Raw genomic sequence first — 23,722 nt, 5'->3', positions numbered from 1 at the left:
AATGCAAGATAAAATGTAGAACGCTGCCTCTGGAGAAGCGATTTTGAAGTAATTCTCACATAACGCAGTGTGAAGGGGTGTGTCTTGTTCATTATAGGGGCTCAGCCGCCATATTATGAAAGAATTTGATTAATTTAAGGTCATTTCTCATTGTTTTCACTCATAAGCCGTGATGTAACTGTATATAGTGTAACTCACATACTTAGGGGACTTAGAACAGGTTAGCAACAGTTGTACAGGCCGTCTTCATCTCTTCTATGGAAGTTTTATGAAAAATTGCAGGTAAGATGTGACCATTTATAGTTAAAGGTTACATTTTGCAATAATACAGCTTCATTTTATTAATTTGATACTGCTCAATAAAGAATGAACACGATTTGTAGAAAATTATTTTTACGACACCATGATGAAATTTTATAGCACCCAGGCATAGAGAAGTGAAGTATTTCAATTCCAGCTGCCAAACCTGTTAAAAATAGGGCTGTAAGAGCTCCGGTGTTCATCTTGCATGTATGAGATATACTGGAGGTCTCAAAACTGCAAATTAAATCTGTTAAGTTGCTGGTTTCTATTACTGCATACACAGACAGAAATTAATGTGAGAGACAAATGCAGCCCGCTGGGCTACAACCACTTGTCCATCACTGATTTTGGGGAAAGCCTATTCTGTAAAATTCCTTGGGGTGCCATCAGAGTTTTGGCTGGACCAAACTGTCAGCTCCAGCTATCCTGTTGTGGTGTTGCCCAACCAGAGAATGGACATCCAGTCAGTCGGGCAGAAAACGGCGGATGGAGCTTGAGGAGATAGAAATTGCTCAGGCAGCCACTGCTCTACCTTCCTCCTTATTATCACTTTGTCACTATGACAGTGATTCTGATGCAAGTCAGCCCTCCAAGTCTCAGAGTTATTGATTTAATTGCACTTGCCTTCCGCGTTAGTGAGAATTCACTATACAAGATTAGTTATTTTTGCTGTAGACAAATGGAGTCTATTTGAAATGACATGGTTCAACCTAAAAGGCTGACAAATGATCTGCGTTTGAGAGCCTGCTGTTCCACAACTCCTTGCCTATAGTGTTTTGGCTGAGCACCACTGTTTGTTCAGGGCCTGTAGTGTAGGCCGGACTTGTGAGCAAAGTCCATTCAAACTCCTACACAGATCGCATGCATGAACTCTGTAGTGATGGTTTACTCACAAATTACCTGCTGTCTTGGTGCAGTATTTCTTATACTAAGAATAATGGTGTTCTTAAAGGTACCCAGTTTTACATCGCCAAGCCATCGTTGTCTAATATCAATTGTCAGTCACACAGTTCACAAAAGCAGTCCATTTTTAAATTGTATATCCATTAAGTTAGGAACATCCCATAAGGCCAGCACTACAAGCAGTAGTTCCCCCAGTCTTCCCATTAAATCAGATTACTAATGATAAGGAGCTCCCATTGACCCCACTAATAGGCTCAGTGCTGCTGATTCTAATGCATAGAAATGAGCCGGTGTTGACCCAGTGCTCAGCCTAACAATGACTAATGTGCCAGGGGGCTGCTAATGAGGGAACCGTCTGAGCTTACAGGTAAGGGAATTACAACTGCCGCAGCCATGGCACAGTGCTACGAGACGTTGAGTCATATGTTTTACATTTCTCTTCCCAAGCAATTTTTCCCTTAATCTCCCTTACTGACCTTTGCTGGGCGGCCAAGGGAAAGTAATAAGGTAGGACTTGACAACATATGGAAGCAGCCATTTCTTAGAGGGCTAGCTTATTATTTTTCAAGACTTGATCTGCTGCTTTATCTTGACTGTAACACAGCTTGTGAGGAATAGTGGAACTCTGAGCTAACTTTGTATAGCTGCCTCTTCTTGGCAAAGGGACATGGGGAGCAAATTGATGGGCAGAGTTTTCTCTAAATTCATTTAGCAGTGTTGGCCCCAACAGTATGAACATTGTTAGAGAATATAAGAATTTACAAAAACAAATCGTCTTAGTCCCCAAATCACACAAGTATGGGCCCAAACTTCTGAATTTGTGCTTTTATCATCCTAAAGTATCATAAAATAAGATATACCTATACCATCGCATTTGACAGTGTGCCAAAATTGACTGGTTGACAAGCCTCCAGTCAAATTGATATGTGACATCATTGGTTAGTTTTGGTACTGGCAGCCTAGCTTAGAAATTGCATCATATCAACATCACAATTAGTAATTGGAGTTGGTCTTGTTATTAACCATCTGGACCTTTAGGGCAAGTTGGGCACAGTATGTCACATTTGCTCAGGTTTGCCTTGGGATTAAGTTAAAAATATATATTGTTGAAAAATACTGTTATTTAGCAATTTTGGGCTTAAGTTGTGCTTGGGGTTGTTTTGGGTTTTTGGATAGCAAAATGTTGGAAGTTGTGGTCAAATGTTTAGTCCCACATCAAGCTTTGTAAGGTGCCAGTGGTGCAGTGATGGATATCTGAGGCTTTTCTCCCTTCTGTCAGGTAGAGGGCAGTAGAGATCTCTGGGATGGAGCACACCAGACCAGGGAGCTGGTCACTCTAGTTTTCATATGTTATATCAAGGTTATGTTCACAACTTCATCCTTCTCCTTATACACACACAGGCACGTGCACTCACTAAAAGAAACTGTGCACAAACCCTTTCCATTTATCCAACCACCTAAATCAACAATAGGACCACTTAACCCATCACTGTATCAATAATGGCTTGCTGTGTGCTCTCAGATTCTGTTATTATCAAAACACGCACACAGGCAGACAGACACTTTCCCAGTGCAGCTGTCCCATTCACCACAGCAGCGCAGAGCAGCGCTGAGCTCAGACCGCTCCCACTATTCCTGCTTTGATTCTAAATGTCAGCAGCACAAATGACAGCCAGCCTGTGATTTACATTGGTGCCCTTTTAAAACGCGTTGCTGGAATGATGAAACTGGCTGTCAGTGCCAGCAATACTTGGCCTCGCCGAGGCAGCAGCACTGCTGGTTGGGCAACTGGCGCGTCAAGGCAACCACTGGGGAGTGTGCTGTGTGTGTGTAGACTACAGTATTAACATTCAAGGCTTGTTTTGATGGAGCAATGGGGGAGAAGTAGGCATGTTTGTTCGTGGATTACGTGGAGTTGACTGTGTGGTGGTTGATAATGTGTATGTGTGTGCATGCTATAATGTTTCAGTGATTGTCTTTTTTTTTTCTCCTCCCCTTTCTCTTGTTCTAGCCTAACAGGAGGGTGGGGCTGTGTTAAATGAACAGAAATTCAGGAGGGCATTGGGGGAGGCAGCTGTTAAGGGATGCTGATAGCTAGAGTTGCATCCAGCTGAAGAGAATGGGTGTGACGGGCTTGCTCTACAAGCGTTACAGCAAGCCATCCATTACTTTTGACCGCTTCGTTGCCTGATGGCTTAGAAATAGAGCACACCGTGACATTGCTGCTGCCTTATTAACATGAAGTTGTGTGGTGCTATCAATATTTGGATAGAATCAATTGTTTCTTAAATAAATAATGCATGGAGCACAGAGAAATGGCGAGGCACAGGGAACAATCAATAGTTTATTAAACATCCCAGACTCCCACCCGCCCATTTTTAACCCATCTTTTCTTTTTTTTTTTTTATGAGGCACCCATTCAAAAAGTCTTTATTGTAAAATTGTGTGATATAAGTTCTTGAAATGCAATTTGAAAATCCACTAGTCCTCCCCCTCTGGTTCTTTCTCCCTCTATTCCTCTTTCTGCTCCCCTGCTCCTCCATATTTATTATTTACGCCCATCTAAATGGTTCTGTGCGAGGGAGATGGAGGGCTGGAGGAAAAAAGAGAGGGCGATGAAGCGTGCCCTGCCCAGCTTCCTGGTGGGTGGTGTGAGAGCTGGAGAGAAGCTCCTAGAGCTCCAAGCAGCCAGGCCTCTTCCACATACATTGTGTCAGACATTGATTTGGGCTCTTGTTGCACCCAGTTGCCCTGAGTTGGTTTGTTTTTTCCCTTTCCATTTCTTAGTCTCTTGAGTGATTCAAAGTCATATATGCACCCAGCAAACAGAAATGATAAACGGAGCATGCCCATATTAGATAGGAGTCCACTATGCTGCTGTTTGACAGCCGCTTCACCACGTGGAAATGGAATGTTCTTGGGTGAAATGAGCTTTTCCTTCTAGAAATTGAGTACAGTGGGATGGACAGGTGATACAGCGAGGCCCTTACCTTTACATCCAATGTATAAAAAGATGCAGTTTTAAGATAGGATACCTTGACATGATGTCTATCATGAATGGTTGTGAAGACATAAAACGAAAAAGAGGATACTCAGTGAGTGTTGGAGAAATAATTGTTCTACGACTTTGATCTAGAAGGGCTTAGTCTTTGGCGGGAATGTAGGACTTTGCCATTCTCTGACTGTTTTATTGAATGTTGTGGCACATGCACAGATAGCAAATTTCTTTAATTTGTGATTTTGTTCAAAATATCAGTGTTGCTTTTACCAGTATATCCATCTGTGTGCCTTCTTCAGGACATACAAGAGTGGTTCCGGGGTCAACAACAGAAGAACAGAGCTGTTTCTGAAGGAGCATGAACACCTGAGAAAGTAAGTTTGAGCACCATTCCTTCCCTCCCCCCTCACATATTAGTATTAATATAATATTAATAATTAGTATTCATCAAGTACACCTTGTCAATTCACCAGTTCAGAGCAGTGTCTCTCAACGATCTTCCAGACCATTTGTTAGCATTTTGGTCTCTAGCAGTTCCAAGTACAACATAGCTATAGTGTCATTTCTCCAGAGCTGTACAGCCTTTCCTGGCTGCAGCAGCTCCTGCTTCGGGCTAGCTTAGCCTCTCCAAAGCTGGGATAACTCATCTTGATTGGACTGGTCAGCCATTTGGAATAACACTGGAAATCATTACTGCCACTGTTGCTGATGCTTGCTTGTTAAGCTCTGGCAACCCATGCTACTTTCTCTCTCTGCTGTCACCTAACAGATGGGAAGCTGTTTTTTTTTTAAGTTGCACTTTAGAGTTTAGAGTTATGAAGTTTTGTTGTATAAATCAGGCTAGAAAATTATCATTTGGTTTTGAGCACTTTCCTGGCTGGTATTCCGGGACAAAAACTTTTAGTGCTCCAGTTAATGCTCTGTTGAAAGAAAATATGGGCAGGGACAGCTTTACATTTAACAGCGGGGGGAATTTACACTTGACTATTTTGCCACGTGGTTCCAGTTCATTTATAAATCACATTTTCCATGGTAGACCTATATATTACCCTCCAATTATCAGGATGGTAATAAATCCTAAAGGTTAAACCTCTTATCTCTGCTACATAACTGTGTATTTCAATTGTATAAGGTTGGCCATATTCAACGAATCGTTGACACAATAGGTCAAACCATGATCCCCACACAGTCTCATTAGTGTCCTACTATCATTTGGCAGACTCTCAACCACAACTGAACAGCATGAGATACTGAAATTCTTGGAATCAGTATTTGTGTACCTGTGCTCTGCTGTGAGTGTGTGTGAGGTGCGAGAGGCACCCTGTGTGTGAAGTAAAATAGGTTTTTCAGCAGGGCACATTGCGCACACACACACACACACTGCACAAATAAACCACCGAGCAGCATTCATCATGGCCAATGTTGTGCGGCCTTGAGGAGCTCATCTGAGCCGATAAATTGGGCATAACCGAGCACTATAAAGCAGTCCGATTGGTCCTCTCTCTGCGGCTAACCATTTGTTTCCTGTTACAGCGTCTCAAAGGAATAAGGCCTCAATTATCCCACATAAAATATCTACCCAGCCCTCCATTCACTTGAAAAATGGCTTTACCTGCTCTGAGACTCTGACACAAAATGGCCAACACTTTGCTCTCAGTGTGTAAACTGAAAAGTGTTAATCAAAGTGTAGCTTATATAGGTTTGGAGCACAGCTTAACTTTTGATAATGTCACAATTGGCATTCAAATCAAATGTATTAGCCAAGTACTGCACTGTAGGCCTATACATACTGTACATATATGCATATAACAGGAATTTGATGTGTCAGCTGTTGCAGGTGTTGCAGACACATGTAGGGCTGCAGTTTGCCCTTGTCCCAAGCCTATGTGGCCCCAAACCAGACATTTTTGAATGAGATCCATGATAATAATGTGATCCTTTATTGATCCCCATGGGGAAAAATCTCTTTTCACTTGCTGTAGGCCATTATTGTAAAACATTATTGCCTGTAGCAGGTTGAATTTTTGTTTGCCACAGGAAGAAACATCCTCTGCCGAGGCTTTATAGTAATAGAGGTGATGTTCTCACCCCAGTTGAGGAATTAGCCCAGGAGGGATTTCAGGAATGTAGACACCCATCTATATCCTTCTCCACCATGTGGCAAGTGGCATTGATAGTACTTTACACACTGTTTACACTGAATGCACTGTTGGGAAAGACCCAAGTGAGTGGCTTTTATTTATTCAGGTGCTGATGCAGATAGAGAATCATGTCTCTCTTTCTCTAACTGAAAGAGAGTGGCCCTGAAAAGACCTGTCCATGCAGAGTACACACACACACACACACACACACACACACACACAGGTATCTGTGAGTGAAGAGAGGAAGAATGTTTCCTGGAGTACATGCTTTGCAAGAGACCCACTGCATCAAAGATAACGGCCTCTCTCTGCTTATTATTTAGTCCAAACAGGCTCCGAAGTACCGGACTGAATGCTGATGGGGAAATTATCTCAGAAATGTGAGCTGAGAACAGGAGTGGCAAGGGACACATTGCCCTGTAATGCAGGCTTTCTGCAGCCATCTACATTCACAGTAGTCGATCTCCTGCGCCAATTGAGTGCAATTGAACAGGATATCAAGAATGAAATTATCTTATTAAACCACAGCCCATCTTATAGGGCTTCCCCAGACCAATGACAAAGATTGGGTGGGAGAGTGGAGGTTGGAGATGAGGATCGGATTACACTTGATTCGCCGTATTAGAGCCAGGGAACAGGAAAGAGGTCCTGAAGAGAACAGGGCTAAAATGTGTTACTGGCCAAGATAATGACCTAAAGAGGTTTGCAAAATCTCACTGAAGGTCGAGCACACACACTCAGCAAAGACGACAAATTGGAGTTAAAAATGCTTTGTCTTTGTCATACTACTTGACACACTTCTTTACAGTTTTAAGTACATGTATTATGAATTACGAACCAGACACTAAAATTAAACATAGCTAAGTAGCTAGCTAGTTGGCATGGCCATGAGTGCCAGTTGAAGGGAGACATGGCGACATTATAGCCTGTGATGCCTGCTATCAGGCAAGATGTACAGTGGGTGTATTCCATTCAATGTATCCATTATACAGATAGTTCACTCTAGACTGTTTATACTTACTGTTTGTAATGGGATGCCAGGCCAGAGAGATGGACGGCTCAAAACATCAGGGATCAAACAGTGTACTTTCAAGTATAGGGCTATTTGGCCAATCTTGAAACACTCCTCTGGTGTGGAAAACATTCTATGGTGGGAATCCTGTGTGGAATTAGCATGTAATTTTGAACTTTGTGTTTTACCTCTTAACAGTAGAACTCAGGGTGTCACAGCCCTCGTGGTGGTTTTTGGACACATCAAGACACTCATTCGTTTGTATTTAAAGGTATTGTGTAACCTGACTCCATGGACCCATTGGCAGTATTGGAGGCATATAGGGTGGGAACTGTTTACTGGTGAGCTGATGGCACAGGAGCGACATTGGCTGCTACACCTTCTTTGATAGTGTAATACTTCCGTGGTTGTTTGGTTGTAGTCCGAACATCGTTTCAAATACTTTTCAGTGCCAGAGGGGGAGACAAAGCAGGGAAATCAGGGGAATCTCAGATTTCAGCTTTTAAATGTCAGTTCCTCCTCCCATTATTGCCAGCTGTTTTGTGGTGTCTTGATCATATTCTTCAGTCCTGAAAAGACTAGGGGGAATTCCCAGTATTGATGTCTGCCCTGATGTTTTGTCCTCCCGTCCGCTCTCCTTGACTTTCTTTGTGGAAGAAAGGAAACGTGGAGGAGAGAGAGATGGTCTATTGGTATTCTCCATGGAGCCCAGCTGTCTCATCAGCTATTACTGCGGCCTTGATGCCAAGGATGCTACCCTCTCTCTCTCTCTCTCTCTCTCTCTCTCTCTCTCTCTCTCTCTCTCTCTCTCTCTCTCTCTCTCTCTCTCTCTCTCTCTCTCTCTCTCTCTCTCTCTCTCTCTCTCTCTCTCTCTCTCTCTCTCTCTCTCTCTCTCTCTCTCTCTCTCTCTCTCTCTCTCTCTCCTCTATCTTTTATCTAGCATGCTTCATCCTTAACCCTCTGCTCTGTTCCCTCCCACACACCATCCTCCCTGTTTCTCCTTAGCAGCTTATCTCTCTCTTTCAGCCCCTTTCTTCCATCTCTCTTATCTGTTTTCCATCCCACCATCTTTCTCTTGTTGTCTCTTGGTCTTGTCTCTTTCTTTCACAGTCTTCTAGTTCTCCTTGTCTCTTTCTCTTTCTCTATCCCTCCGTATCTATTTTTCCATCTTTCTCTGCCGTAAAGGTCAGAGTGTTCATGAATAAACTAGAGGATGGGAGGAGCACGTCCATTAAAGAGTTCATAGTGGAACAGCTCTAATGGTTGTGGTCACTCTGATTAGGACTTCCTGTCAAACGGAGGCTCGTTTTTATTTTTATTTTTTTCTCACATCGACACACTTTCTCTTTTGCTTCCTTTGTTAGATTTTACTTTTCTTTCTCCCGCCCTTCTCTCTTGCTCTGCCTCATCTTACTCTTTTTCACCTCACTCTCCCTTTCCCTTCTTCCTTTGTCCATGTGGTTGCTCTCTGTCACTCAATCCCTCATCCTTTCTGTTCTCTCGCTCTCTAAATCCTACCATCCTCTCTTATCCTTCCTTTCGTCTCTTTGTTCCTCTTCATCCCCCTTTACTCCAAACTGGCTCATCTTCCATCTTACAAGGGCTATTTTCCATACACTCACCCACACATTTCAGGCTTCAGGCTGAAACCTTGGGTTTTGCTTGCAATATCTCATGCACAGCAGAAGACAAGGTGGGAAATTAATGTTTTTGATTCACTAGCTGCTGTCTCTGGTAGATTCCTAAATTCTACCAGCCACTCACATTTTTTACCAGCCACTTCTTTAAATCAATGTTAAAGGCTAAATATCATACATGGTTTGATAGACAGTTGGAAAACATGCCAGTCGCACATGCTGCCTCGCTTGTCATGTTGCCACTTCTCATTGAAAAATCACTTTTTCCCCCCTTGCACCCGATGTCTCTGCATGCTGCAGCGCATCACCTCTCTTTATCTGGTCTGCTGGCCTCTTATCTCCAACAGTGTGTTGCCTTACTCTGCTTCCAGTTTGACGGTCTTATCTAGCCTCGGTGTAGACGAGCTAAAATGACATAGTGGGTGGTGAGGCTTCCCTATATATTGTTTTCCTTCGAAACAAGATTTCATATCAAAAAGATTTTGTCTTCAAGTACGGCGCCCGGAAGTGGTCATGGATGTAACGGATGTAAACACAGGGCAAGATTTGTGTTCACCTTTTTTTGACTGCCTACCTGAGGGCCATTTAGCTATCTGTAAGGTTTCAGTCTAAACAGACATATGGCTCATTGCTTTATGTCTATGTCTCCCCCCCCCTGCTCTCTCGCTCTCGCTCTCTCTCGCTCTCTCTCTCTCTCTCTCTCTCTCTCTCTCTCTCTCTCTCTCTCTCTCTCTCTCTCTCTCTCTCTCTCTCTCAACCCACTGCACTCTGTGGGCCTGGCCTGCTGCCCACCTTGAGCAGTTTGCTTGGAGCTGCTGTTTCCCTGATATGCTAATGTAATCAGTGGAAGTGGAGGAGCTGTGGGGAAGCGGGGTACGGGAGGGCTCATCCCGTCTCTGGCTGGCTCTCCAAAGAAGCATAGAGCACCCAGACGTCCATTCCTCTCCTCTGTGGTTCAGAAAGTCCCAGTCAGAGGTTTACCCAACCAGCGTGGCACAGTCTCTTGGGCATTTAGTGTCAATTGATTTCTTTGTTTTTCTCCTGATTGGTTGTTAGATCGGCCTTCTGACAAAGAAGGCATTGCTGGACTTAAGTGCCTAAGTGACACAGCTTTTGTTCAGTGCATTAACCACGTTCACTGACTATCTAATGCATAACAGTGCACTATGATCTGCATAAGTGTTTGGCTTTTCTCTGCAAAGATATAATGGAGATTAAAATTGTGTACCATTCATGGCTACTTTGTGGTTGCTCCTTCCCTCTTTATGCACTGTAGCGAGCTGGCTCTTTTTAGAGAATGCCTCAGGATCCAAAAAGCTGAAGGTTGACTGGGAAATACTCACTTTGTATGACGTTCCTTGCTACAGTATGTTATACTGCCATTGCATGCTCAACTACCTGCAGTGTCAGGCAGGCTGAATAAAATACTGTTAATAGTGTTTTGTTTCAAAATAAATTGGACCTCAAGATGTACAGGGTCCCTTTCATTTAAATTGGCTTCTGCAGAAAATGCTTCAAAAAAACCTTTCAGCCAATAGCTCGACCAATTCTCATTTTTCTCTACGCTAATGGACTATCCAGTTTAAAACTTTGATCTATAGCTGTTGATTTCACCGCAACTCCCCTCTCCATCGGTCTTGCCTCACACTGTTGTAGACGAAGCAAAGGACACAGAGTAGAATGCTAACTGATTGATAAGTTTGTTTGTCTGCAGTTGTTTGCAAGCATGGATTTTTTGTGATCAATTGTTTTTTTTTTCAAGTGTCAAAATGACCTGTATGACCTATTCCCACAGTTACTTCCACTACAACATAAAAACCATGCCTCTGTGAACCATTAAAAAATAAACCTAGATAGTAGATACTGTTTTCCACAAGCTGCTGGCCCTGACTTTCCAGCATTTTAAAAAGAACAAATACTGTTATACCATAATCTTCTGAAATATGATAGCCATATTGATATTCAGAGCTTTGTAGTTGTGCATCAGATAGACCTGTCCCATACTTTGTTTTAGCACTGTGCCTGTACAGCATGAAGGAGTTTTGCTGCTATTTAATGTCATCCAATCTAAGAGAGCCTCCTGGGTGAGAGAAAAAAATTGAATCTTGTTATTCTACGCTCCACACTGCTCTCCTGTGTTTGTAACAGTGTGTGCGAGACAGAAACTTGACAGTTTTTAGTTGTCAGTGATGTGTAAAGGGTATAAGCTGAACTTGGGAGTACAATTACGCTTGGGGAGTCACGTATTGCCCCTGTTCGACACTTCAGTTCGACTCGGCACACTGCGCTGATAGGTGACAAGGGCAATTAAGCAAAACCCTCAATGAGCCTTGTTATATTAAATAAATCACTGATAATGTTGTCTGCTTTATGCACAGATAGTCAGCAGTTGTTTTGTTTGTACATATTGAGTTCCATTTTCAGTTTGGTTAAAGGTAAGTTTCTGATCAACTTGCTTTTGTATCCCTTTAGTACAATTTGTACCCTTTGATTTTGGCAGTTAAACTGCAGCAATATGCAGTTGTTTTATTTTGTGTGTTCTAAAGGTGAAAAGTCCTGACTCAGGTTTATACTTTGTGTTAACAACAATTACACCATTTAATGCTACTATAGGATACAGTATCTGTATTTACCTTTTGATTTACCTTTGCAAGATCTTGCAAATATAAATTCATCATGGTGTGGTCAATAGGCCACGGCATGACAAGAGGTCCAGCGATAGTGAATTTCTTTCTCATCCTGTTGTTCCTCAGCCTTTCTGTGCGTAAGGAGTCAGGTAATGTCCAAACCTGACCAAGCTTTGAGTGGCACATGCATTATGGTGCGCCACTGCACCACACTGTGACTGCAGTCATTATTTTTTACCACTGGTTGTAGATAGTTTTCCCATTGCAAGGACAAACGGTCACGCGTGTGTGTGTGTATTGTAAGGCAGAACGAGAAAGCCTGTGGTGGGAGGATCCATCACACAGGGAAAGGGAATTAGCTGGGAGCTAATGAGCAATTTAATGACTGCAGCAGAACATTGAACTGGGGAAAGGGAAGAAACGCATTCCAACGCATTGTTGTAGCCTCAGAAGGACACACACGTGAAGACGAATCAAAAACCTTAAAGGTCTTTCCCCTCACCACGACAACTGTGGCCTGATAGAGTGCGCAATGCATAAATCCTTTGCCCCGTCTCATCTGCGTATATAAAAACTGAATGAATCAGGCCTCGCCTCCGCTCGCAGCGCCTCCCCTCCCTTTTCCTCTGCAGCTCATGATTTATAGGGCGAGCACCAGCGGCAGACAGACGACGGGGTTCACTTTTCTCTTCCAGTCGTCCGTCTATCTACCACGATGGTTCTTCTTCCGTCCTCCAACAGCTATGTCAGATGGCTGTCAGGTGCTCCTTCCCCTGACCACATCCTTGTTATCTTTTATCCCAGCTCAGACATGCAGCCTCTGTTGGGATACCAGTGGGCCCTCTGTGCCGCCCCAGCAACTAGCCATGTGACCATATCATTAAGGCTGCCCAAACCTGTCCTGAGGGGTCGGCTAGTTAGATGGTACGGGAGCATAAGGAACTGACCATGACTGGTTTGTCAGAAAATTACATAGATATACTCGATTCATATAATAGTGGAGCATCTATTTGCAATATCCTGCCACATATCTAACATTCCTATGAAGGCATCAGTGTTGCTCTTAAGAAATGTTCCATTCCACAGACATCAGCATTTAACTGTTAGCTTTCTTTGGCCATTTTAATCCTTCATACCTCTCAAGAAATATACTAAACGATATCCTTTTTCCAGGGGAAAGCACTCTCCTACTTCATGTCTATGGGACAATCACAGAAGTGAAAAAGCGCATATAAACCGAGTAGTGAGGTTGAACCTATTAGGTATAGATTGGGGATCACGCTGATTAACCTCATCTACTTTGATTGGTTGAGGTCAGTTCCATTTGGCACACTATCAAAGAGAATCCAAGGAACCTAGCATTAAAGGCCATTACCAGGACAAATCTCAACACGTATACATCAATAGGTAAGCCAGGAAACGGTTCACCCTCTGAGAAATCAATGGGTCAATACTCGACCACACCGGTGACCTGGACAAGATCAACACCCAGCAATCAAATTTTATTAGATTAGAACCCTTTAATTGCATTATTGTGCTTACTCACGATGCATTTCGATTTAAAAACAGCTACAGCAATAATTTGCCTTTTTTGAATTAATATCTACTAGAGAGTAATGATCAATGCAGTTTTTGGACAGCATCATTTTACATCTTTAACTTAAAAAAATAAAAATAAAATGAAACTTGTTTTTTGTGTGATACTATAATTTTTTGATTCCACCAGAAACAAAGCTTCAGCTGTTGGGAGTAAAATGGATTCTGCAAACCTCTTTGCTAGTTCCTCTCATTTCTGTAATAGTCAACTTACTCTCCTTGGAGATTAGTAACTCCTCCTTAAATTCATAGTTTTTGATGAGCCAAATATTTCTTCCTCCTTGGAGGACTGCCCAACATCTGTTGGATGAAGGAACTGCTAGCTCAGCACACAGACCTTGATACTTGCCAGCAATATACACGCTCGTATGCAGAGCCTCATGGCATGTTCCCCCAGCTGTAAAAAATTGGAAGGGCAGACAGGGGTCGGCCCATTAGACACAAGGAGTCCTTGCCACTCATCCATCTCTCTGTATGAGTGTACAGGTGACAAAAGATGGCAATGCCTGCTTTCCCTGCTGTTCCTGGGACAACAATCATCATTTGGGGTTTGTGTTTGTGCATAGGTATATGCATCCCTGTGGCTGTTGACAGGCTATGGTATGATGTGGGTACACAACATGATAACAGTTTGTGTATCACATCACCAAAATGTAATTTTGGTTTCAATGAAGGGATAGTTTTAGCTTTTGTTCACCTACTGCATGATTTTTAAAAAATCCAGAAAAAGTGGGCAAGAGTAGGTAAGAGTGGGCGGCACATGGTCATAGGTGCTCTTTTGAGGGAGAAGAGGTGGTGGTAGCATGTATGACGTTTCAAAATCTCTGCACCACTGAAACGTCATCATCATTTCAACCACTAGTTGGTGGTACTAAACCGGGATTTTCACACAAAATCCAGAAAACAAATTAATGCCACAATTAATGCCACAATAATTACTGTGATTAATATTTATTTGTTTGGAAGGGACTGTTACTTGAATTATGAAATATAATCCCAACAATTTTGTTTGTTTGTTTCACTTAAACATGAAACATTATCCAAACTGATTCCAATTAGGGAATAGCCTGCTGAGAGCATTGTTTTTTATGAGCAACTTGAGGCACGAAACTGGCGTTGGAACACAAAGTGTGTGTGTGTGTGTGTGTGTGTGTGTGTGTGTGTGTGTGTGTGTGTGTGTGTGTGTGTGTGTGTGTGTGTACAGGTGCGTGCCCATTGTCTCTGTGGGACAAAACTAAGCAAGCCTTGACTCTCCCTTTTGACGTTTCAGTGCAGTTACCTGGCCCCTAGGGGCTCTCAGGTGGCCTCCTCCTGGGTCTTCTTAGCCCAGTCTCCCTCTCCTTGTGGGAATCATCCACATGTAAGCAGACCAAACAAGCCATGTATCCCTGCTCAAGCTGTGACAAAACCTCAAGCTGAGGACAACATCTCTTGAGTTTACCACCCTCCATCAACACAAAAGGCCCTTTCACAAATCACTTGCTTAGTTTGCTACAGATATGCCCCTTTAATATCAGAGTGTCAGGCATGGTTTCACTAGTCAAAGTTTTAGTTTAGATCATTTTGAGTGACTGGAGTCAGATGTAGCTAATTATGAAAACATTACTTCTTTCTCCACAGATCTGCTGTCTTACCATCACATGCCAGTGGTCATGGTATTAGGAACATTATTAACAATATTATTCAAGCTTGAAATGGCTCCAGTAGATTTACACAGCTTCCAAGCATTTAGCTTAGAAGCATCGTCAGCTTATGTGGGTGGGCTACCTGTCACTGCACACTACTATTTTCTACGTAGCCTGTTGGTATCATAACTTTTCACCACTCTCCATCTAGTCAAAAGAGGGACCTGCACAGTCTCAAAATGGCAGCTGATCATCAATGAGTTTCTCCTATAATTAACAATTGGAGGCTGAAAGAGCAGAAAAAGCCCTGTCAGCACATTCTTGAGGCCATTTATAACTGTTAGCCATGCAATCTCCTTGCTAATCTTGATTGGATTAATATGTCTTCATCAACTGTGCTTGAATCTGAAGATGAATGAAGGGGAGCCTTACAGTATCTGCTGAGACAAGCTCTGAATGGATTGCTCATTGTCAGAAGTGAGTGGAGGAATGGCTTGAATACCTAGAAAATTGTTTCTCTCTTCCTCTTTGTGTAGCCTATGCTGTGTCAGGGGAACACTCACATGTGCACTTTCTCACAGAGACCATTACACCTCATCCCTTGAACTGGTTTCTTTTACATGAATCTTTTATCCTTTAATCCTGCTAGACTTACCATGCATACTGTATGTTAATGTTAGTAAAGGTGTCAGAGAGACGGGGAGGAAAAATGGTCTCAGAAGCCCAGTGTACCACCGAGGAAATAAAACTCTAGTTCTCTTGTCAATCTGCAGCCTTTTTATAAGTGAGAGAGAAGATTGATGGATGTGTCGCAGTATATGCCCATCATTCTGTCATGTTTTCATCTCAGAGGGAACCCCTCTTGACATTTTCATTGATGTGATTCTTACTCAATACAGCATGTGTCAACGTGAAAATATTATTCCCTATAGAGCTCTGACGATGACATTTTTCCATACTTAGGAAACGGTATGGAAGCACTATTTCTTTGCACTGAGAGCTTCGTAGAGAAATGCATCATTTAGCCGGTCCTCGGGACCCAGAGTACTGCTGGTTTTCTATCCTACTAGGTACTTAATTGGATTCACTTTGCATCCCGGGTGTAAAATAGTCTCTGATTAGATGGCTAGAATGAAATCCAGCAGCGTTCTGGGTCTTGAGAACCGGGATTGAAAACCACTGATTTAGCCAACATCATTTTTGCCGTGGCATTTCTCCATGCCACCAGTGGAGAAAGTTCATCTGGATCCCAGACTTGTACAGCTTGTGCAAGTCAGAATATTCCCAGACTGCCCAGCATGTTGACAGGACATGACATGTAATGAATGTTTAATGAGACCTTTTTGCTTGAGTGGCATCCAAAAATTTCATGCTCAGGTTTTTGAGAATTTGATAGTAGCTGCCAGTTACTGTATAATCTCTTAGCAATGCCATTGAGATTGAAACCATGTATAAATTGCATGCAAGCCCTTTCAAACTGTTTTACTTATTTCTACTATTACTACAGGTTAGGGGAGAAAATGTTATGTCTTGGATGCAGTTTTATGAGAAATGGTGTCAGTCCTGATTGGCTTGCATGAGTGATACTAAAAAGCTCAAAGGAGGCTCTTGTAACTGAAAATGCTGTTTCTGAAAAAAAAAAAAAAAAAATACTAGTGTGATGGCTTTTGGGATGTTGTGAAAGGAATCTTTATCAAAAATCCTGAACCATCCCATGTCATTTGGTACCTGGTGTTGCTTTATAGGAAGCCTGCGCTCACATTTTGACAATTAAGGATTTTTTTTTTTAATTAACATAAGCACAGGACTATATAGCACGCACATAGACAGAATATAACACACATTGATGTCAGTGGGAATATTCAATGATGCTATACTGGGTTCTACCAAATTGGTTGGCTAGCCACTGCAGGGCAGATGGGTATGGAGAGAAGAAAAAGAAATGCAGTCCAGTGCCACCAAGTGACCTGATCAGAATTCTGGGATAGTTACAGTAGCTGGGCATTGATCGCTGTCTGTCTATCTATCTGTCTATCTATCTAACCCGAGTCTTAGAGAGAGATGTGAAGGATGTCAAGTCAGTCATTCACCATCACGTTTTCACCACACTGCCTCATGTCAATAACTAACCAGGTCTCCTTCTCTCTCTCCTCCCCCTTGTCTATAGTTCTGACCGACTGATGGATGACACAATAAGGTAAGGACTGCTTATTCTCTTCCACATATGGAAAAGCATATGTGTTTGCATGTGTGAAAGGCTGACAGCCCTCCCTCTTCTTCACTCCCTTACCTTCTAACCACATGTATGTACACTTCATGCCTCTAGCTCTAATGCACCAGATGGTCTTATTGGTTATGAACATTTCCAAACTTGTAGACATGGCCAAGATAATTTAATGTACAGTATATGTTACACATATGTAAGATACAATTTTTTGCTAATGTAAAAATGCCTTATCCCCCATCCCTTCCTAGACTGGCTGTGGTTACTTTGGTATTCCAACTGTAGCAGTCAGTCACGATCCTTGTAGTGTTGTTCAACACATAATTTGTTGTCACTATTGCAAAATCATGGCATGGTAATTGCAATTCACTCATTTCTTCGACCACTGAAACACCAGCTGGCTGGTAGAATGGGGAAAGCAGGCTGTTGCAGCTGTTCTGTGCTAAATTCTCATGGGAGCATCCAAGACAAGACGTACTGTAGCAACAGTTTCGAGAACAGAGGTAAAGCAACTTATTTAGCAAACTGTAAACGTCTGCTGTGTGCCACCGCTTACAGAACAAATTCGCTTACAGAAGAAAATTTATGACAGCAGTGTGTGGCAGTCGCTTTACTTGTCAGGTTGTTTTTGTTAAATAACAAGTGGTCTTTTATTTTGTAAGCATGACTGTTCCCCAATTATACCTCACCTGTGTTAAATCTGCAATCAAAATAGAGAAAAAGCAACCAGAGCCATAGTGATGGAAATAAGACGCCAGAGTGGGTGATGTTACCTTTTTTCCATGGCTTGTGGAAATGGCCTTTTGGCAGCATGACACCACTGGAAGCATTAGCCACAGTAAAATGCACCATTATTCCATATATTGGACTGAACGCTGATCTTTTCTCCTTAGCCCCATTTTAGAGTTGCATTATAAGAAGGTTGACTGACTGGGCACAAACTAGTTTCTTCGGCCTGTACATATCAAGCTATGCTCTCATTGTGTCTTGAGGACTCCTGATTTAGAATCTGTAAGCAGTTCCCATTTGAGCATTTCATCTATGGTGGTCTGGAAGGCAATACACATCCATCCCTCCCTCCCTCCCTCACCAATCCTTACCCTTGGGTCTTCTCCCACCCATTCCTCTCCCTGTCTCCAGTCCCTCCCTCTGGTAAAGTACGGTACCCAAGGGACCAGCTAGAACAGAGGTCTGATTGGTTGATTGTGTTGGTGAAATGGTGGACTGTGCTCTCTGTCTCCCTTATGTTTCTTTGATTTTCTTCAACCGTTTTCTTAGCTTTTGCCCACATTCCTTTTCAAACCTACCTTCACCTCTGCTGTGTCAGTGAGGTTAGCTAGCCACTATGAGGACTTCAGTCTCCCCCTGCTAAAGCCCAGCCACTAAGACAGACCAAATGAAGCTTTACACCTGATTGTTTTTCTCTCTCCTGTCCTTCCAGAGATGAATAAGACAGCGGTTTATTCGTGCACATTATTATTGAACACACACACAGTGTGTGAAAGGAACCCATATCCTTTAGCTCTGATTCCCATGAGCAGTTTAACATCAAGCTACAGGCCGGTCTAGGATGTTGGAGTCAGCGTTGTGTTTCTTTCTGACTGTGGAGAACATGATCCACAGCAGAGCGCTCCTGGCCCGGGCTGCGGACTGTCTCCTCAGCAACTTTCACCCGCAGGAGATGCCATGACACACACACACACACACACTCACACACACACATTCTCACTCAGTAACTGATTGGCTGACTGGTTTCTAGGCTTGTTGCCAGCCAAGTAGGTAAACAACCATGGTGATCCTTTTATCTTGTTTTTCCTCACCTGTGCTTTCCTATGGGGCCCAGTCACCCTGCGCCTGGAGGAGCCTCTCCCCCGGGGCCATGGCTTGCTGCTTGTCACCTGGCTAAGACCTTAGTGTTACATAATACTATTTGCAGCCAAAACAAACAAACCAAAAAAAACCAAAACAAACTATTTGTTGACCATATTTACACTGTAGATATGTAATTTTGTTTACTTTTCTAGTTGGCCTGAGCTACAGAAATTAGAATAGTCTGCTCAGATGCTGTGTGGATGTGGCCGGCCCCCTGAATCCCTCATTTTGCCACAAAAAAAGACTATCTGTATGATGCCTAAGAGTCTTATTAGAAAGAATGTTGTCTTTAAGTAATTTTGTCTTGTATGTGCAAGTAGAAACAGATTTATTATCCCTGTTACCAATTATGGCAATGCCTGAATAGAAAATAATTTGCGGACACTTCTACGGTTCAATCCAGCAGATGGGATAGTTGTAAGGATAGGTGGCGGGAGCTGATTTCTTCTACCACTCAAATGCAGTGACTCCACTGTAGAAGTGAAGGGCTGAGAAGCGGGCTCAGTAGTTGCTATTGATTAGCTTGTGTAACAGATGCCACTGAAGGCCGGTGTAGAGGCTGAAAGTTTTCCTGCCAACTGCCCAGCTGCACTTTCCTGCCCTCAAAGACGCTGAGGCCCAAGTTTGAGGGCGAGAGAGGTACAATATCACAGCAACTCTATACCCTCCTTCTGCAACACCAAGTAACTCGCACACACTCATAGACACACTTTCTCACACACAAAGTTGAAGGAGAATGTTCTAAGGTGACCGACTGTTTCACCCAAGAATGACTCCCTCGGTGGCAGTTGGCAGTGACACTTTTAATACCCTCTTTATATTCCCATAGTTCCTCATAGCTTTGCACAGAAAAATGAGCATCACAAATCTGCAAAGTGCGTTTCAGAATCTGCACCTTCAAAATGTGCGATGTTCAGTGTACATGAGAAAAAAGGCACAATTTATTAGCTGGATTTATCAAATGGGTGGTCACACATTAAACACTATCGGTTTTTGTTATTTCAGCAGTCTAAATGTTTGCTTGAATACTTTTTTCTTGCATGGCACAGGGCAGAGCAATGAATCACCACAGAAACATGGGATTCATGTGGCTGTATGTGACAGTTGAGCACTCACTGGAGTGAGAAGCAACTAGTTACAATGGTCAAATACTTAATAAAATAGCTTATTCCAATTACTAGTAGCAGTTCTCTGCTGCATTTTGTACATCTGGCTTAAATCAACACTATGTAGTTTGGCAGCAAATGTGTAATTATGCGTAGAAACTTTCTTTTCCTATTTCACACTTGTCCCACCCCCAAAAAATTACCTATTTTTCATGTTCATAGTGGATGCCCATTTTCCCAAAATATCTCTGGTGGGAATGGATCGCTTATTATTTATATGTTGCTTCACCTTAAGCACTTTTCTAGGAGGAGGGTTGTGTGTTCTTGTGTTGGGCTTGTGCAAGTAGAGAGTAGCAGCTGATAGCATCTCCATCATACAAATCATACAAATCCTTCTTTCCACAGCTGAACTATTTGCTTTTCCCCCACATCACATGACATTCATCCCATGCTGTGAAACGTGTACAGTCAAAAGAACTTTACAATCCTAATAAGTGGAACCAGATATTTTGTATTTGTATTTGATGTGTTGTATTTTAATTCATTTCTGTCTCTCTGTCTCTCTCTAGTATTGCCATGGCAACCAAGGAGAACATGACCTCCCAAAGGGGCTTGCTGAAGTCCATACAGAGCAGGGTCAACACACTGGCCAGTATCCTTTTATTCTGTGTGTGTGTGTGTGTGCGCAGACATGCACGTGCATGTGTGTGGGTGCACAAACACAAATGAGAGAAAACATGCAATTGATTCTTGAAGGAAAGCTGATTGATTCATGGGATGGAATCTCTGCTTGTCCTTCAGAAAGCAACACATTTTGTTCCTTGATGCAAAGTGGGTCTTTATTATTACAAGACTAGTTGTGCCCATTGCTAGCTGGGTTTGTCCCGTGACTTTGTTGAGTGATGAGCAGAGCTGGAGCCCAAATTACCCAAGAAGTTCCAAATCAAAGGCTACAACAGCTGGATTGAGGAATTGGGGAACATCCATTATTTTGATGAGCAGGTCATATCTTCTATCGATCGCCTGGCTTCTGCAACATGCTGGCAGAGCCAAAAAAGGAAGGACTATGGAAAGTAATCAATCAAAGCAATTGTCTGATAAGATTGGTGGTTGTAGATCATTAAAGAAAGACAATATATCGTGGTTCTCTCTCCCATTTCTGTAAAGATAGCCCGGTGAAGGTCCTGGTACCGAAACGTTTTCAATAAAGTTGCTCTAATTGAGTTCAGTAGACGGTGTGTGGGAGCTTTTTCTTTCACCCTGTAGTCAGGAGTGCAAAAGCTCTACTATTTGATGGTTGTAGATCATAAAAAGTTAATTAAAGTGCAGATGTTATGTTTAATTGAGTTCTGCTTGAGGGCTTGAATCCAATGTATCTTGAAACTTCTTCGATTTTCCTTAACTCCTTCCTCTCCTAGACCGTTTCCCAGCCATCAACAACCTAATCCAGCGAATCAACCTGCGGAAGAGGCGGGACTCGCTCATCCTGGGCGGAGTCATCGGCATCTGCACCATTCTCCTGCTGCTCTATGCTTTCCACTGATAAACTGGCCTGGTGACCAAAAGCTTTTTAAAGGGGCAGGATTGTTCTGCTCCTTGTAGCATGGGAACCCCCAGGAGACGGAGCTCAGTGATTGGAGGATCCTGGAGGCTGCTCAGCAGAAGGACATTCGTTTGGTCCAATTCTAGGACAGGACCAACGTCAGCCAACACGAACTACTGGATTTGTATTTAGCGGTGGGACAGATGGAGGCTGGTGGTTGTGTGCTGTTCTGCCAATAAGGGAATGAAGACCAAAAGTACTAATAGGACTAGATTTTAAAGAATTATATTGATAACTGGCTTGGAGAAAGACTTTGTGCCGAGGACGGTCTGAAGAGACTAGGACTCGGATGCAGAATGTTGTCGTTTTCTGAGGTGGAAAGATTTTTAGTTGAATGGTCCTTTTTGAAGTGATGAAGTGGGGTGGATGGTTCATCATGGGCTGTAAAATGTGCATTAATAAATTATTCATATTCATTATGTACAAAAGTGTGTGACACTACTAGATACTCAACACTTAAAACGTTTTATTTTTCAAAATATATGAATTGAACTCTTGAAATGTCTATTGGGCCTTGTAATTTCAGACGGACAACGATGAATCATATGATGAAGATATGGTAACCTCACGACTTGTTGCCCTGCATGGAGGAGTAATGCACAATAGCAGGGCAACTTTTTTCATTGTTGCCTTTATTTGATAGTTGACAGTAGAGACAGACAGGAAAAAATTGGGACAGACCAACTGATCCACCAAGACTCCCCAGCAGCGTTCTTTAATTACTTAAGAATAGTGAAGCCACTCTCAGCTAGTTTGCATTTAGACCCTCATTTCTAATAACTAATTTCCTCTGTCATCTTTAACAACAGTTAGACAAGTGGATTGCACAATATGAAGTCATTTTTTTATCAAAAGTGGTACTGCTTTGATCTTGCAAGAGCTGTAAAGTAGAGCAATGTGTAGTTACCGATAAAGATGTTGCCTAGTAAAGATAAAGTCATACTACAATATACGAGTTACTCCAGGAGCTCCATGCATTTTACCTTTTAGAAGAGAAGTGACATGTGGTCTGTTGTAGACCGTTTTGAAGGTGTGAGTTCATCCGAGACAGGAGTGATCCAGACAAGGCTAGAGAGTCACCAGATTAAAGCCGTAGTTTCTTGATGGCGTTGTACGACTGAGAAAAGCGAGGCAGCTCTGTGAGAAACATCAATGTGTTTTTGTCTCACAGCTTGAGGCTGTTGCACGACTGGAATCAAATTCTTAAAATAAAATAGCCTCACTTCAATGGACTGAAGGGGATAAATTTGGTTCGTTGTCCTCATTCCCTCTGTTTTGATGCCTCACTCACAAAGAAGGACTGGAAGAATGGGAAAGTTGGCAGACAAGCAGTTTCTTGTACAATGCCTTTTAAGATGATCTGGTGTTTTTTAAGGAATTATCAGGAATTTGTGACTTTTCATCATTTGTCTTCATCTTACTTTTGTCATGTTCATCATCTGAACTTTCCTGGAACCCCTCTAATATTTTGCAGTGTTGTGTTCCAATGGATCCTGAGTGCTTCATTTAAAAAAACATTTTTTTTTTGAATATGATTTATGAACCCTAAGTTGTTGATGGAGGAAAGAGGCTGACTGAAGATGATGGACTAAAGAAGAGGGGAGCTGCCCAAATGATCCTCCCACTCCTCTACTCTTTAAAATGTGTGCGTGTGCATTAAACAATATCACTATTAATCCTTTCTTTGTTCTGAGAAATGAGGCTAGGTTAAACCTTTGTTCTTATCGCTGTACTTCAAAAGAAGTACAGTTGTTTTATGTTGGAGAATTGTGTCCGTTTAGCCTTTTCTCCCTTGTACAGCAGTCAGACTACTCACTGCCATCCTTCCTCTAATACCTCAGTTCCTTTTGGAGGGAAACCGTGTGCTGAAGTCTAAGTGTGGCCCAGATATGGGTGTGTAGAACTCCTCCCTCCCACACAGTCAGTACACAACTACAGAGGTGCTGATGTGTTGAGCTCCTGAATATTTCAGGCACGCTTGTCGAGGCTGAAGACCACCGGAGCAGAACTAAGCACCGGATACTCGCACTAAGATGGGTCGCGCTACAGTAACTTCTGCCAAGCACAAAGTCTGT

General features: G+C 42.5%; 1 protein-coding gene across 1 annotated transcript in view; it reads left to right on the top strand.

The window, feature by feature from the left end:
• gosr1 (golgi SNAP receptor complex member 1) overlaps nt 1-23,323 on the top strand; it is a 28,540-nt gene extending 5,217 nt beyond the window's left edge. Inside the window, exons 6-9 of the mRNA XM_071900623.2 lie at nt 4,504-4,578; nt 17,010-17,039; nt 20,614-20,696; nt 21,463-23,323. Of these exons, the coding sequence (XP_071756724.1) occupies nt 4,504-4,578; nt 17,010-17,039; nt 20,614-20,696; nt 21,463-21,587 (313 nt within the window). The 3' untranslated portion in view covers nt 21,588-23,323. The remainder of the gene's footprint in view (nt 1-4,503; nt 4,579-17,009; nt 17,040-20,613; nt 20,697-21,462) is intronic.
• The last annotated feature ends 399 nt before the right edge of the window (nt 23,324-23,722 follow it).

The sequence above is a fragment of the Centroberyx gerrardi genome, chromosome 6, assembly GCF_048128805.1.
Source record: "Centroberyx gerrardi isolate f3 chromosome 6, fCenGer3.hap1.cur.20231027, whole genome shotgun sequence".
Lineage (NCBI taxonomy): Eukaryota > Metazoa > Chordata > Actinopteri > Beryciformes > Berycidae > Centroberyx > Centroberyx gerrardi.
This window is presented reverse-complemented; position numbering and strand designations above follow the sequence as displayed.